Genomic DNA, 14,991 nt, shown 5'->3' with positions numbered 1-14,991 from the left:
GTCTGTGTTTTTCTGACGTCTGTCTCTGTCCGTCACTCAGGTTGTATCTCTCTGTTGGGAATGGAGGGCGGAGGCATTGCTGAGTCTCAGATCTCGGCCTCGTCGGTGCACTACGGATTCCTGGGCCTGCAGCGCTGGGGGTCTGAGCTGGCACGCCTCAACAACAAGGGCCTGGTTAACGCCTGGACCTCAGCCTCCTATGACAGGAACCCCTGGATTGAGGTCAGTACGGTGCAACAGTCAGGTTCCAATACCACTGTCTGGCTCGTGTTCTTTAAGCATAAAAACAGAAGAAAACTGCCTGAAGCCCAAGAGACTACCTGGTGTTGTATAATGAGAGGCTTTTTCTATGCTTTGCAAATTGTGATAATCTGGTACAGTTCCTAATGAACATGATCCTGATCTAGTCTAGCAGGATATCTCCATAGTAAAGTATCTCTTATCTACTTATCTAGTCTAGCAGGATATCTCCATAGTAAAGTATCTCTTATCCTGCTAGACTAGAACAGTAGATAAGAGATACTTTACTATGGAGATATCCTGCTAGACTAGAACAGTAGGTAAGAGATACTTTACTATGGAGATATCTACTGTTCTAGTCTAGCAGGATAAGAGATACTTTACTATGGAGATATCCTGCTAGACTAGAACAGTAGATATCTCCATAGTAAAGTATCTCTTACCTACTGTTCTAGTCTAGCAGGATATCTCCATAGTAAAGTATCTCTCCCTTATCTACTGTTCTAGTCTAGCAGGGTATCTCTCCCTTATCTACTGTTCTAGTCTAGCAGGATATCTCCATAGTAAAGTATCTCTCCCTTATCTACTGTTCTAGTCTAGCAGGGTATCTCTCCCTTATCTACTGATCTAGTCTAGCAGGGTATCTCTCCCTTATCTACTGTTCTAGTCTAGCAGGGTATCTCTCCCTTATCTACTGATCTAGTCTAGCAGGGTATCTCTCCCTTATCTACTGATCTAGTCTAGCAGGGTATCTCTCCCTTATCTACTGATCTAGTCTAGCAGGGTATCTCTCCCTTATCTACTGATCTAGTCTAGCAGGGTATCTCTCCCTTATCTACTGATCTAGTCTAGCAGGGTATCTCTCCCTTATCTACTGATCTAGTCTAGCAGGGTATCTCTCCCTTATCTACTGATCTAGTCTAGCAGGGTATCTCTCCCTTATCTACTGATCTAGTCTAGCAGGGTATCTCTCCCTTATCTACTGATCTAGTCTGCAGGGTATCTCTCCCTTATCTACTGATCTAGTCTAGCAGGGTATCTCTCCCTTATCTACTGATCTAGTCTAGCAGGGTATCTCTCCCTTATCTACTGATCTAGTCTAGCAGGGTATCTCTCCCTTATCTACTGATCTAGTCTAGCAGGGTATCTCTCCCTTATCTACTGATCTAGTCTAGCAGGGTATCTCTCCCTTATCTACTGATCTAGTCTAGCAGGGTATCTCTCCCTTATCTACTGATCTAGTCTAGCAGGGTATCTCTCCCTTATCTACTGATCTAGTCTAGCAGGGTATCTCTCCCTTATCTACTGATCTAGTCTAGCAGGGTATCTCTCCCTTATCTACTGATCTAGTCTAGCAGAGTATCTCTCCCTTATCTACTGATCTAGTCTAGCAGAGTATCTCTCCCTTATCTACTGATCTAGTCTAGCAGGGCAAGGAAGATGCACTTTATGGAGGATAGGTCAAAGCTATATATTGTGGCTGCCTACAAGGGAATAACTTCCACCAGTCTGTTTGTTTCCATATCAGTGCAGATAAGACTTGGACATACTTTTTAATTCTGACAAATGTAAAATGTGTTTTATTCTCTGAGACTCATTGCATTGATGAATGTGGTTGACCCTGTCACATTTCTTGCCCTTTTTTACATAGATTGAACGATGTCATTGCCCTCTGTGTGCAGTGAAAGTTTCATGACTCTCTAGGATCAGTCATTCGAAACATTATCTTCGTTAATGTTGACTAGTATTTGGTAGCACATCAAATCAAAATCAAATCAAATCAAATTTTATTTGTCACATACACATGGTTAGCAGATGTTAATGCGAGTGTAGCGAAATGCTTGTGCTTCTAGTTCCGACAATGCAGTGATAACCAACAAGTAATCTAACTAACAATTCCAAAACTACTGTCTTATACACAGTGTAAGGGGATAAGGAATATGTACATAAGGATATATGAATGAGTGATGGTACAGAGCAGCATACAGTAGATGGTATCGAGTACAGTATATACATATGAGATGAGTATGTAGACAAAGTAAACAAAGTGGCATAGTTAAAGTGGCTAGTGACATAAGAATGCAGTCGATGATCTAGAGTACAGTATATACATATGCATATGAGATGAATAGTGTAGGGTAAGTAACATTATATAAGGTAGCATTGTTTAAAGTGGCTAGTGATATATTTACATCATTTCCCATCAATTCCCATTATTAAAGTGGCTGGAGTTGTAAACCATGTTGACTAGTACAGTCAAATACATTTAAACTCAGTTTTTCATCATTCCTGACATTTAATCCTAGTGTAGCTCCCTTCAGTAACCACGAGCACAACCGTTCCTTGATTTTGTAGTTTTAGTCAGAATTATCACCTTCCGTGAGAAATATAAAGTAAATGAAAAATACAGTTAAGCACACTCTTACAACCTTCTCTTACGAGTGACTTATTAGCTTGGTATAACTCTGAAGTGCTTACATACATAACAGTTTAACCGGCGTTATAACAGGTTCAGATTAAACACATGAATAAAGGAAGAAATACCTCATTGGCTGCTTATTGCAGAAGGGAGGAAATCAAACTTCACACTTATTATTCCTGGCATGAATTCACACTTCATCCTAACATACACTCTTCAACCTTTATGAACTACACCCGATGACATGAAAACTTAGCTAACGCAGCGCAGGATTGCCTTCCCTCCAAAAGTGTTGCTACAATAAGGATCCCCGTTACAACAGTATTAGCTACGTAGTTCCGCTTGTATTATCATTTCCCCCGGACAGCGGACACATCAACAATTCAAACAAAAGACAACGACATAACCTGTAGGTCTAACTGTCAGTTACACCTAGTAAAGATTCCCTGTCTTAGGTCAGTTAGGATCAACACTTTTATTTTAAGAATGTGAAATGTCAGAATAATAGTAGAGAGAATAATTTATTTCAGCTTTTATTTATTTCTTCACATTCCCAGTGGGGTCAGAAGTTTACATACACTCAATTAGTATTTGGTAGCATTGCCTTTAAATGGTTTAACTTGGTTCAAACGTTTCGGGTAGCCTTTCACAATCTTCCCACAATAATTTGGGTGAATTTTGGCCCATTCCTCCTGACAGAGCTGGTGTAACTGAGTCAGGTTAGTAGGCCTCCTTGCTCGCACACGCTTTTTCAGTTCTGCCCACAAATTTTCTATAGTATTGAGGTCAGGGCTTTGTGGTGGCCACTCCAATTCCTTGACTTTGTCCTTAAGCCATTTTGCCACAACTTTGGAAGTATGCCTGGGGTCATTGTCCATTTGGAAGACCCATTTGCGACCAAGCTTTAACTTCCTGACTGATGTCTTCCTGCAGCAAAGCACCCCCACAACATGATGCTGCCACCCCCATGCTTCAAGGTTGGGATACTGTTCGTCGGCTTGCAAGCCTCCCCCGTTTCCTCCAAACATAACGATGGTCATTATGGCCAAACAGTTCCATTTTTGTTTCATCAGACCAGAGGACATTTCTCCAAAAAGTACGGTCTTTGTCCCCATGTGCAGTTGCAAACCGTAGTCTGGCTTTTTCATGGTGTTTTTGGAGCAGTGGCTTCTTCCTTACTGAGCAGCCTTTCAGGTTATGTCGATATAGGACACGTTTTACTGTGGATATAGATATTTTTGTACCTGTTCTCCAGCATCTTCACAAGGTCCTTTGCTGCTGTTCTGGAATTGATTTGCACTTTTCGCACAAAAGTACATTCATCTCAAGTAGACAGAATGCGTCTCCTTCCTGGGCGGTATGATGGCTGTGTGGTCCCATGGTGTTTATACTTGCGTACTATTGTTTGTACAGATGAACTTGGTACCTTCAGGTGTTTGGAAATTCCTCCCAAGGATGAACCAGACTTGTGGAGGTCTACAATTATTTTTTTTTAGGTCTTGGCTGATTTCTTTAGATTTTTCCAAGCAAAGAAGCACTGGGTTTGAAGGTAGGCCTTGACCTTGGAGTCAATACCTCCAATTGACATAATTTATCAGAAGCTTCTAAAGCCATGGCATAATTTTCTGGAATTTTCCAAGCTGTTTAAAGGCACAGTCCACTTAGTGTATGTAAACGTCTGACCCACTGGAATTGTGATACAGAAATAATCTGTAAACAATTGTTGGAAAAACGACTTGTGTTATGCGCGAAAACTATAGTTTGTTAACAAGAAATGTGTGGAATGGTTGAAAAACAAGTTTTTATGACTCCAACCTAAGTGTTTGTAAACTTCCGACTTCAACTGTATATAGTGATCTGACAGTAAACCATGTTGACTAGTATATAGTGATCTGACAGTAAACCATGTTGACTAGTATATAGTGATCTGACAGTAAACCATGTTGACTAGTATATAGTGATCTGACAGTAAACCATGTTGACTAGTATATAGTGTTGACTAGTATATAGTGATCTGACAGTTAACCATGTTGACTAGTATATAGTGTTGACTAGTATATAGTGATCGATCTGACAGTTAACCATGTTGACTAGTATATAGTGATAACTAGTATATAGTGATGACTAGTATATAATGACTAGTATATAGTGATAGATCTGACAGTTAACCATGTTGACTAGTATATAGTGATAGATCTGACAGTAAACCATGTTGACTAGTATATAGTGATAGATCTGACAGTAAACCATGTTGACTAGTATATAGTGATGGATCTGACAGTTAACCATGTTGACTAGTATATAGTGATGACTAGTATATAGTGATGACTAGTATATAGTGATCGATCTGACAGTAAACCATGTTGACTAGTATATAGTGTTGACTAGTATATAGTGATGGATCTGACAGTTAACCATGTTGACTAGTATATAGTGATGGATCTGACAGTAAACCATGTTGACTAGTATATAGTGATGGATCTGACAGTTAAAACTATAGTATATAGTGACTAGTATATAGTGATGACTAGTATATAGTGATCGATCTGACAGTAAACCATGTTGACTAGTATATAGTGTTGACTAGTATATAGTGATGGATCTGACAGTTAACCATGTTGACTAGTATATAGTGATACATCTGACAGTAAACCATGTTGACTAGTATATAGTGATACATCTGACAGTAAACCATGTTGACTAGTATATAGTGTTGACTAGTATATAGTGATGGATCTGACAGTTAACCATGTTGACTAGTATATAGTGATAGATCTGACAGTTAACCATGTTGACTAGTATATAGTGATAGATCTGATAGTAAACCATGTTGACTAGTATATAGTGATGACTAGTATATAGTGATAGATATGACAGTAAACCATGTTGACTAGTATATAGTGATAGATATGACAGTAAACCATGTTGACTAGTATATAGTGATGGATCTGACAGTTAACCATGTTGACTATAGTATATAGTGATGACTAGTATATAGTGATGACTAGTATATAGTGATCGATCTGACAGTAAACCATGTTGACTAGTATATAGTGTTGACTAGTATATAGTGATGGATCTGACAGTTAACCATGTTGACTAGTATATAGTGATACATCTGACAGTAAACCATGTTGACTAGTATATAGTGATACATCTGACAGTAAACCATGTTGACTAGTATATAGTGTTGACTAGTATATAGTGATGGATCTGACAGTTAACCATGTTGACTAGTATATAGTGATAGATCTGACAGTTAACCATGTTGACTAGTATATAGTGATAGATCTGATAGTAAACCATGTTGACTAGTATATAGTGATGACTAGTATATAGTGATAGATATGACAGTAAACCATGTTGACTAGTATATAGTGATAGATATGACAGTAAACCATGTTGACTAGTATATAGTGATAGATATGACAGTAAACCATGTTGACTAGTATATAGTGATGACTAGTATATAGTGATAGATATGACAGTAAACCATGTTGACTAGTATATAGTGATAGATATGACAGTAAACCATGTTGACTAGTATATAGTGATGACTAGTATATAGTGATAGATATGACAGTAAACCATGTTGACTAGTATATAGTGATAGATATGACAGTAAACCATGTTGACTAGTATATAGTGATAGATATGACAGTAAACCATGTTGACTAGTATATAGTGATAGATCTGACAGTAAACCATGTTGACTAGTATATAGTGATAGTTCTGACAGTAAACCATGTTGACTAGTATATAGTGATGACTAGTATATAGTGATGACTAGTATATAGTGATGACTAGTATATAATGATAGTTCTGACAGTAAACCATGTTGACTAGTATATAGTGATAGATATGACAGTAAACCATGTTGACTAGTATATAGTGATAGATATGACAGTAAACCATGTTGACTAGTATATAATGATAGTTATGACAGTAAACCATGTTGACCTGTATATAGTGATAGATCTGACAGTAAACCATGTTGACTAGTATATAGTGATAGATATGACAGTAAACCATGTTGACTAGTATATAGTGATGACTAGTATATAGTGATAGATATGACAGTAAACCATGTTGACTAGTATATAGTGATAGATATGACAGTAAACCATGTTGACTAGTATATAGTGATAGATATGACAGTAAACCATGTTGACTAGTATATAGTGATGACTAGTATATAGTGTTGACTAGTATATAGTGATGACTAGTATATCGTGTTGACTAGTATATAGTGTTGACTAGTATATAGTGATGACTAGTATATAGTGATGACTAGTATATAGTGATGACTAGTATATAGTGATGACTAGTATATAACTAGTATATAGTGATGACTAGTATATAGTGATGACTAGTATATAGTGATGACTAGTATATAGTGATGACTAGTATATAGTGATGACTAGTATATAGTGATGACTAGTATATAGTGATAGATATGACAGTAAACCATGTTGACTAGTATATAGTGATAGATATGACAGTAAACCATGTTGACTAGTATATAGTGATAGATATGACAGTAAACCATGTTGACTAGTATATAGTGATAGATATGACAGTAAACCATGTTGACTAGTATATAGTGATAGATCTGACAGTTAACCATGTTGACTAGTATATAGTGATAGATCTGACAGTAAACCATGTTGACTAGTATATAATGTTGACTAGTATATAGTGATAGATCTGACAGTTAACCATGTTGACTAGTATATAGTGATAGATCTGACAGTAAACCATGTTGACTAGTATATAGTGATAGATATGACAGTAAACCATGTTGACTAGTATATAGTGATAGATATGACAGTAAACCATGTTGACTAGTATATAATGATAGTTATGACAGTAAACCATGTTGACTAGTATATAGTGATAGATCTGACAGTAAACCATGTTGGCTAGTATATAGTGATAGATATGACAGTAAACCATGTTGACTAGTATATAGTGATGACTAGTATATAGTGATGACTAGTATATAGTGATGACTAGTATATAGTGATAGATCTGACAGTAAACCATGTTGACTAGTATATAGTGATAGTTCTGACAGTAAACCATGTTGACTAGTATATAGTGATGACTAGTATATAATGATAGTTCTGACAGTAAACCATGTTGACTAGTATATAGTGATAGATATGACAGTAAACCATGTTGACTAGTATATAGTGATAGATATGACAGTAAACCATGTTGACTAGTATATAGTGATAGATATGACAGTAAACCATGTTGACTAGTATATAATGATAGTTATGACAGTAAACCATGTTGACTAGTATATAGTGATAGATCTGACAGTAAACCATGTTGACTAGTATATAGTGATAGATATGACAGTAAACCATGTTGACTAGTATATAGTGATGACTAGTATATAGTGATAGATATGACAGTAAACCATGTTGACTAGTATATAGTGATAGATATGACAGTAAACCATGTTGACTAGTATATAGTGATAGATATGACAGTAAACCATGTTGACTAGTATATAGTGTTGACTAGTATATAGTGATGACTAGTATATAGTGATGACTAGTATATAGTGTTGACTAGTATATAGTGTTGACTAGTATATAGTGATGACTAGTATATAGTGTTGACTAGTATATAGTGTTGACTAGTATATAGTGATGACTAGTATATAGTGTTGACTAGTATATAGTGATGACTAGTATATAGTGTTGACTAGTATATAGTGATGACTAGTATATAGTGATAGATATGACAGTAAACCATGTTGACTAGTATATAGTGATAGATATGACAGTAAACCATGTTGACTAGTATATAGTGATAGATATGACAGTAAACCATGTTGACTAGTATATAATGTTGACTAGTATATAGTGATAGATCTGACAGTAAACCATGTTGACTAGTATATAGTGATAGATATGACAGTAAACCATGTTGACTAGTATATAGTGATGACTAGTATATAGTGATAGATATGACAGTAAACCATGTTGACTAGTATATAGTGATGACTAGTATATAGTGATAGATATGACAGTAAACCATGTTGACTAGTATATAGTGATGACTAGTATATAGTGATAGATATGACAGTAAACCATGTTGACTAGTATATAGTGATAGATCTGACAGTAAACCATGTTGACTAGTATATAGTGATAGATCTGACAGTAAACCATGTTGACTAGTATATAGTGATGACTAGTATATAGTGATAGATATGACAGTAAACCATGTTGACTAGTATATAGTGATAGTTCTGACAGTAAACCATGTTGACTAGTATATAGTGATAGATATGACAGTAAACCATGTTGACTAGTATATAGTGATAGATCTGACAGTAAACCATGTTGACTAGTATATAGTGATAGATATGACAGTAAACCATGTTGACTAGTATATAGTGATAGATATGACAGTAAACCATGTTGACTAGTATATAGTGATAGATATGACAGTAAACCATGTTGACTAGTATATAGTGATGACTAGTATATAGTGTTGACTAGTATATAGTGTTGACTAGTATATAGTGTTGACTAGTATATAGTGATGACTAGTATATAGTGATGACTAGTATATAGTGATAGATATGACAGTAAACCATGTTGACTAGTATATAGTGATAGATATGACAGTAAACCATGTTGACTAGTATATAGTGATAGATCTGACAGTAAACCATGTTGACTAGTATATAGTGATGACTAGTATATAGTGATAGATATGACAGTAAACCATGTTGACTAGTATATAGTAATAGATCTGACAGTAAACCATGTTGACTAGTATATAGTAATAGATATGACAGTAAACCATGTTGACTAGTATATAGTGATGACTAGTATATAGTGATAGATATGACAGTAAACCATGTTGACTAGTATATAGTGATGACTAGTATATAGTGATAGATCTGACAGTAAACCATGTTGACTAGTATATAGTGATAGATATGACAGTAAACCATGTTGACTAGTATATAGTGATAGATCTGACAGTAAACCATGTTGACTAGTATATAGTGATAGATATGACAGTAAACCATGTTGACTAGTATATAGTGATAGATCTGACAGTAAACCATGTTGACTAGTATATAGTGATGACTAGTATATAGTGATAGATATGACAGTAAACCATGTTGACTAGTATATAGTGATGACTAGTATATAGTGATAGATATGACAGTAAACCATGTTGACTAGTATATAGTGTTGACTAGTATATAGTGATAGATATGACAGTAAACCATGTGTGTTTGTCCTTTGTGCAGATTAACATGCAGAGGAAGATGCGTTTCACGGGCATCGTGACGCAGGGCGCCAGCCGCATGGGGTCAGCAGAGTTCATCAAGGCCTTTAAGGTGGCGTCCAGTCTGGACGGAAGGACCTACACTATGTACCGCCTGGACAGACAGACGAAGGACACTGTGAGTGAAAACACTCTCATCCTCTGAGTACACACACACTATGGAAGATTTCTGCATTTGCACCATCTTCTAAATATAGTGCATGTATTGAGTGTTCTATTTAGGGTCTAGGGCAGGGGTCTTGAACTCTGACCCTACGAGGTCCAGAGCCTGCTGGGTTTCTGTTCTACCTGATTATTAATTGCACCCACCTGGTATCCCAGGTCTAAGTCAGTCCCTGATTAGAGGGGGAACAGTGAAATAATGCAATGGAACTGGCTTCGACATCCATGGTTGAGTTTAAGGGGAATAGTTTATACATTCTATTCAGGGAATGGGGTGCCATTTCCCTGGATATGAAAAAGGCATAGATTTGTTTGGGTTGGTGAACTCTGCCTTCTACAGTGTCACGCCGGGGCCACCCGTATGAAAAATGAATGCATGCATGACTAAGTCACTTGAGATCAAGTATAATATTCTTCATTTCTTCTACATCTACAGGTGTTTGTGGGGAACGTGGACAACGACAGCACCAAGACCAACCTGTTTGACCCTCCAATTATCAGCCAGTACTTCCGCATCATCCCCGTGGTCTGTCGCAAGGCCTGTACCCTGCGCTTTGAGCTGGTGGGCTGTGAGCTCAATGGTAAACACACAGACGTGCATGCTTACTTTACACACAAGCGCGCTCTCGCACACACACTCAGACGTGCGCGCGCTCGCACACACTCAGACGCATGCGGACACTCCGATAACAATGTTAGCAAACTCAAACAGAATTGGGTTTGGTTTCAGTGTGTCGGATGGTTCTATGGTACAGAGGGTTTTGCGTTTTACCAGAAGGTTTTTGGTTGAGGTCTGACTGAAATGATACTGTGGGAAATCAGTCTGATCCAGTCTGACTCGGTACCTATCCAGATACTCATACACACTGCCCACTTTGCATCAGATCCAGTCTGACTCGGTACCTATCCAGATACTCCAGATACCAGTAACCAAGTCATATTGATCATCACAACCTTGTATCCACACTAGTAGAGCTAGCGAGATTTTGGACTGCCTTTATGTACTCTGTAACGTTGTATCATGATGCCATGGGTTGTCTGTCTTGGTTGTATCCTGATGCCATGGGTTATCTGGCTTGGTTGTATCCTGATGCCATGGGTTATCTGGCTTGGTTGTATCCTGATGCCATGGGTTGTCTGGCTTGGTTGTATCCTGATGCCATGGGTTATCTGGCTTGGTTGTATCCTGATGCCATGGGTTATCTGGCTTGGTTGTATCCTGATGCCATGGGTTATCTGGCTTGGTTGTATCATGATGCCATGGGTTTTCTGGCTTGGTTGTATCCTGATGCCATGGGTTATCTGGCTTGGTTGTATCCTGATGCCATGGGTTATCTGGCTTGGTTGTATCCTGATGCCATGGGTTGTCTGGCTTGGTTGTATCATGATGCCATGGGTTGTCTGGCTTGGTTTAATTTACTTGGGGGGGAAATGGACATTTCTGACCACTTTTAAAACAGACACATCTTTGACTCTGTCAAAGCATGCTATGCAGTTTGTTATTGGTTATGATGATTCCACGTGGACCTCGTACTACACTCACCACACATGCACCTTACAAACATCCTGTAACACACTGACGAAGTGAAGTGAACGACTCACTGGGTCTCAGTCCATCTAACCTACACGGTACTGAGACTGCTGTAGATGTGGGTGTACGACTCACCTACATGGTACTGATGTGGATGAAAGACTCAGTGTCTCAGTCCAACTAACCTACATGGTACTGATACTGGTGTAGATGTACGACTCAGTGTCCCAGTCCAACTAACCTACATGGTACTGATACTGCTGTAGATGTGGATGTACGACTCACCTACATGGTACTGATACTGATGTGGATGTACGTCTCAGTCCAACTAACCTACATGGTACTGATACTGCTGTAGATGTACGACTCAGTGTCCCAGTCCAACTAACCTACACGGTACTGAGACTGCTGTAGATGTGGATGTACGACTCACCTACATGGTACTGATGTGGATGAAAGACTCAGTGTCTCAGTCCAACTAACCTACATGGTACTGATACTGCTGTGGATGTACGACTGTCTCAGTCCAACTAACCTACATGGTACTGATGTGGATGTATGACTCAGTGTCTCAGTCCAACTAACCTACATGGTACTGATACTGCTGTGGATGTACGACTCTGTGTCTCAGTCCAACTAACCTACATGCCCCACTAGTTGGCTGCCATATTTTGTCCCTCTCTCTGTCTCTCTCTACTCCAGCATTTTCCAAACTCTGTCCTGGGGATTCCAAGGGGTGCCCCCCCCAGCACTACACAGCTAAATCAGCACTACACAGCTAAATCAGCACTACACAGCTAAATCAGCACTACACAGCGAAATCAAATTACCAACTCGTCATCAAGCTTTGATTATTTGAGTCGGCTGTTTATTTCTAGGACAAAAACCAGGACCGAGTTCAAGAAACCCTTCAAAGTCATAATGTGGGCTGTACAAAGTTCGGCCAACTCGGTTTGAAAATGTAGCATTTTAAATGACCGCCAAAAAGCTCCCAAGAACAATTGCATTCTATCATCAGAGAGCCAGCGTGGAAGATAAGTTGGGCGAACTCTGTATTCCTTATGTCTGTATGTCCGTATTCTTTGTCTGTATTCCTTATGTCTGTATTCCTTATGTCTGTATTCCTTATGTCTGTATTCCTTATGTCTGTATTCCTTATGTCTGTATTCCTTATGTCTGTATTCCTTATGTCTGTATTCCTTATGTCTGTATTCCTTATGTCTGTATTCCTTATGTCTGTATTCCTTATGTCTGTATTCCTTATGTCTGTATGTCTGTATTCCTTTTGTCAGTATGTCTGTATTCCTTTTGTCAGTATGTCTGTATTCCTTTTGTCAGTATGTCTGTATTCCTTTTGTCAGTATGCCTGTATTCCTTATGTCTGTATTCCTTATGTCTGTATTCCTTATGTCTGTATGTCTGTATTCCTTATGTCTGTATTCCTTATGTCTGTATTCCTTATGTCTGTATTCCTTATGTCTGTATGTCTGTACGGCTATGTGTTCTCACTACTCCGTCCACCTCTGGTCGGTACTGGCTGTCGTTATCCATGTGCTTTCAGTGTGCTGTTCACCGGCCGGCTTGGGCCTTTCCTGTCCGTCTCTTGTCTATCATACTTCTCTCTCTCTCTCTCTTTTCCCTCCCGCTGCTTGTGGTCTCACTTCACAGTGTATTCAAACACGGCAGGTTGCTCCGAGCCCCTGGGCATGAAGTCGCGCCTGCTCGCCGACCGCCAGATCTCGGCCTCCAGCGTCTACCGCACCTGGGGCATTGAGGCGTTCACCTGGCAACCACACTACGCTCGGCTGGACAAGCAGGGCAAGACCAACGCCTGGACGGCGGACACCACCAAACGCAATGAGTGGCTGCAGGTAACTGCAGGGGGTTCAGAGGGGATTTTGGAAAGTGGTGTGGGTGGTGGGGTCACTTAGTGGGCAGCAGATATCCTGGAGGTTATAGCATTGGGCCAGTAACCAAAAGTTTGCTGGTTCGATTACCCGAGCCAACAATGTGAAACATCTGTCGTTGAGCCCCTTGAGCAAGGCACTTAACCTCTATTTACTCCAGAGGTGTCATACTACTGTGTGTGACCCTGTAAAACAACACATTTCACTGCACCAATCTGGTGTGTGACAATAAAACATCTATTTCTATGTTGGTTGAGGGTGATTTGTGTTGGTGAGAGAGAATCTTCCAGAACTTTCCCTGTTTACTTTACCAACAAATTACTGACCATTTTTGAATTTGATGTATCTAAGTCAGCCCTTCGCAAAGATTCTCTCTCACTGTTTACCAACAAATTATTGACAATTAGTTTTGAACTTGATTTATCTAGGTTAGCCCAAGATGCTTAATTTTCGTGGTGGGGAGATTTAGTGGGGGATACAGACAAGCCACCGCTGCTGCCACGGGGATGTGTAGTTCGAAATCAGCAGCCTTGCCACTCGAGAAACCCTGTTTCTGTAACCGGTGGACCTGGAGTCCTGCTTGTTCTCCTTCTGTAACAGGTGGACCTGGAGTCCTGCTTGTTCTCCTTCTGTAACAGGTGGACCTGGAGTCCTGCTTGTTCTCCTTCTGTAACAGGTGGACCTGGAGTCCTGCTTGTTCTCCTTCTGTAACAGGTGGACCTGGAGTCCTGCTTGTTCTCCTTCTGTAATAGGTGGACCTGGAGTCCTGCTTGTTCTCCTTCTGTAATAGGTGGACCTGGAGTCCTGCTTGTTCTGACACGTTCTCCTTCTGTAACAGGTGGACCTGGAGTCCTGTTTGTTCTCCTTCTGTAACAGGTGGACCTGGAGTCCTGCTTGTTCTGACGCGTTCTCCTTCTGTAACAGGTGGACCTGGAGTCTCCTAAGAAAATCACAGGTATCATCACCCAGGGGGCCAAGGACTTTGGCGCGGTCCAGTTTGTCTCTGCCTTCAAGGTGTCCTACAGTGACGATGGGCAATTCTGGAGCATAGTCAAGGACGATGTCACCAGCACAGACAAGGTCTGTTTTTATTTTTTGTATCTTGATATCCAAAGAACTGAGCCCAACATGAATTTACCCAACGTGTGGCTGTGTAGGAATATGGACCAAGCAAAGTGCTTCTTGGCTATTAAATTAAGAGTTTATTTTAATTTAATTTTTTCTTCCCCCAGTTATAATTGACTCCTTTTTTATTTTCACACAATAAACAGTTGCCATGAGATACAGACACTTCAACATATGTCATAGATTTCATGATGTTCTATAGATTCTGTGATGGGTGTTCAGTAGCTAGCTAACTAAGTAGCTAGCTAACTAAGTAGCTAATTAACTAACTCCCATCTGTC

The 14,991-nt window shown here is 39.2% G+C and overlaps 1 protein-coding gene across 2 annotated transcripts in view; it reads left to right on the top strand.

Annotated features, from left to right (window-relative positions):
- The window catches only part of LOC115144702 (EGF-like repeat and discoidin I-like domain-containing protein 3), a 44,755-nt gene that overhangs the window by 25,862 nt on the left and 3,902 nt on the right, over window positions 1-14,991 (top strand). The window contains exons 5-9 of one of the 2 annotated variants that reach the window (XM_029685729.2): window positions 41-222; window positions 9,948-10,103; window positions 10,584-10,728; window positions 13,365-13,549; window positions 14,510-14,665. In XM_029685729.2, the coding sequence (XP_029541589.1) occupies window positions 41-222; window positions 9,948-10,103; window positions 10,584-10,728; window positions 13,365-13,549; window positions 14,510-14,665 (824 nt within the window). Of the gene's footprint in view, window positions 1-40; window positions 223-9,947; window positions 10,104-10,583; window positions 10,729-13,346; window positions 13,550-14,509; window positions 14,666-14,991 lie in introns of both variants that reach the window. The other variant, XM_029685728.2, reaches the window with a different exon arrangement.

Source organism: Oncorhynchus nerka, linkage group LG17, assembly GCF_034236695.1.
Source record: "Oncorhynchus nerka isolate Pitt River linkage group LG17, Oner_Uvic_2.0, whole genome shotgun sequence".
Classification (NCBI taxonomy): Eukaryota; Metazoa; Chordata; class Actinopteri; order Salmoniformes; family Salmonidae; genus Oncorhynchus; species Oncorhynchus nerka.
The sequence above is the reverse complement of the archived record's forward strand: the minus strand, read 5'-3'. Positions and strand labels throughout refer to the sequence as shown.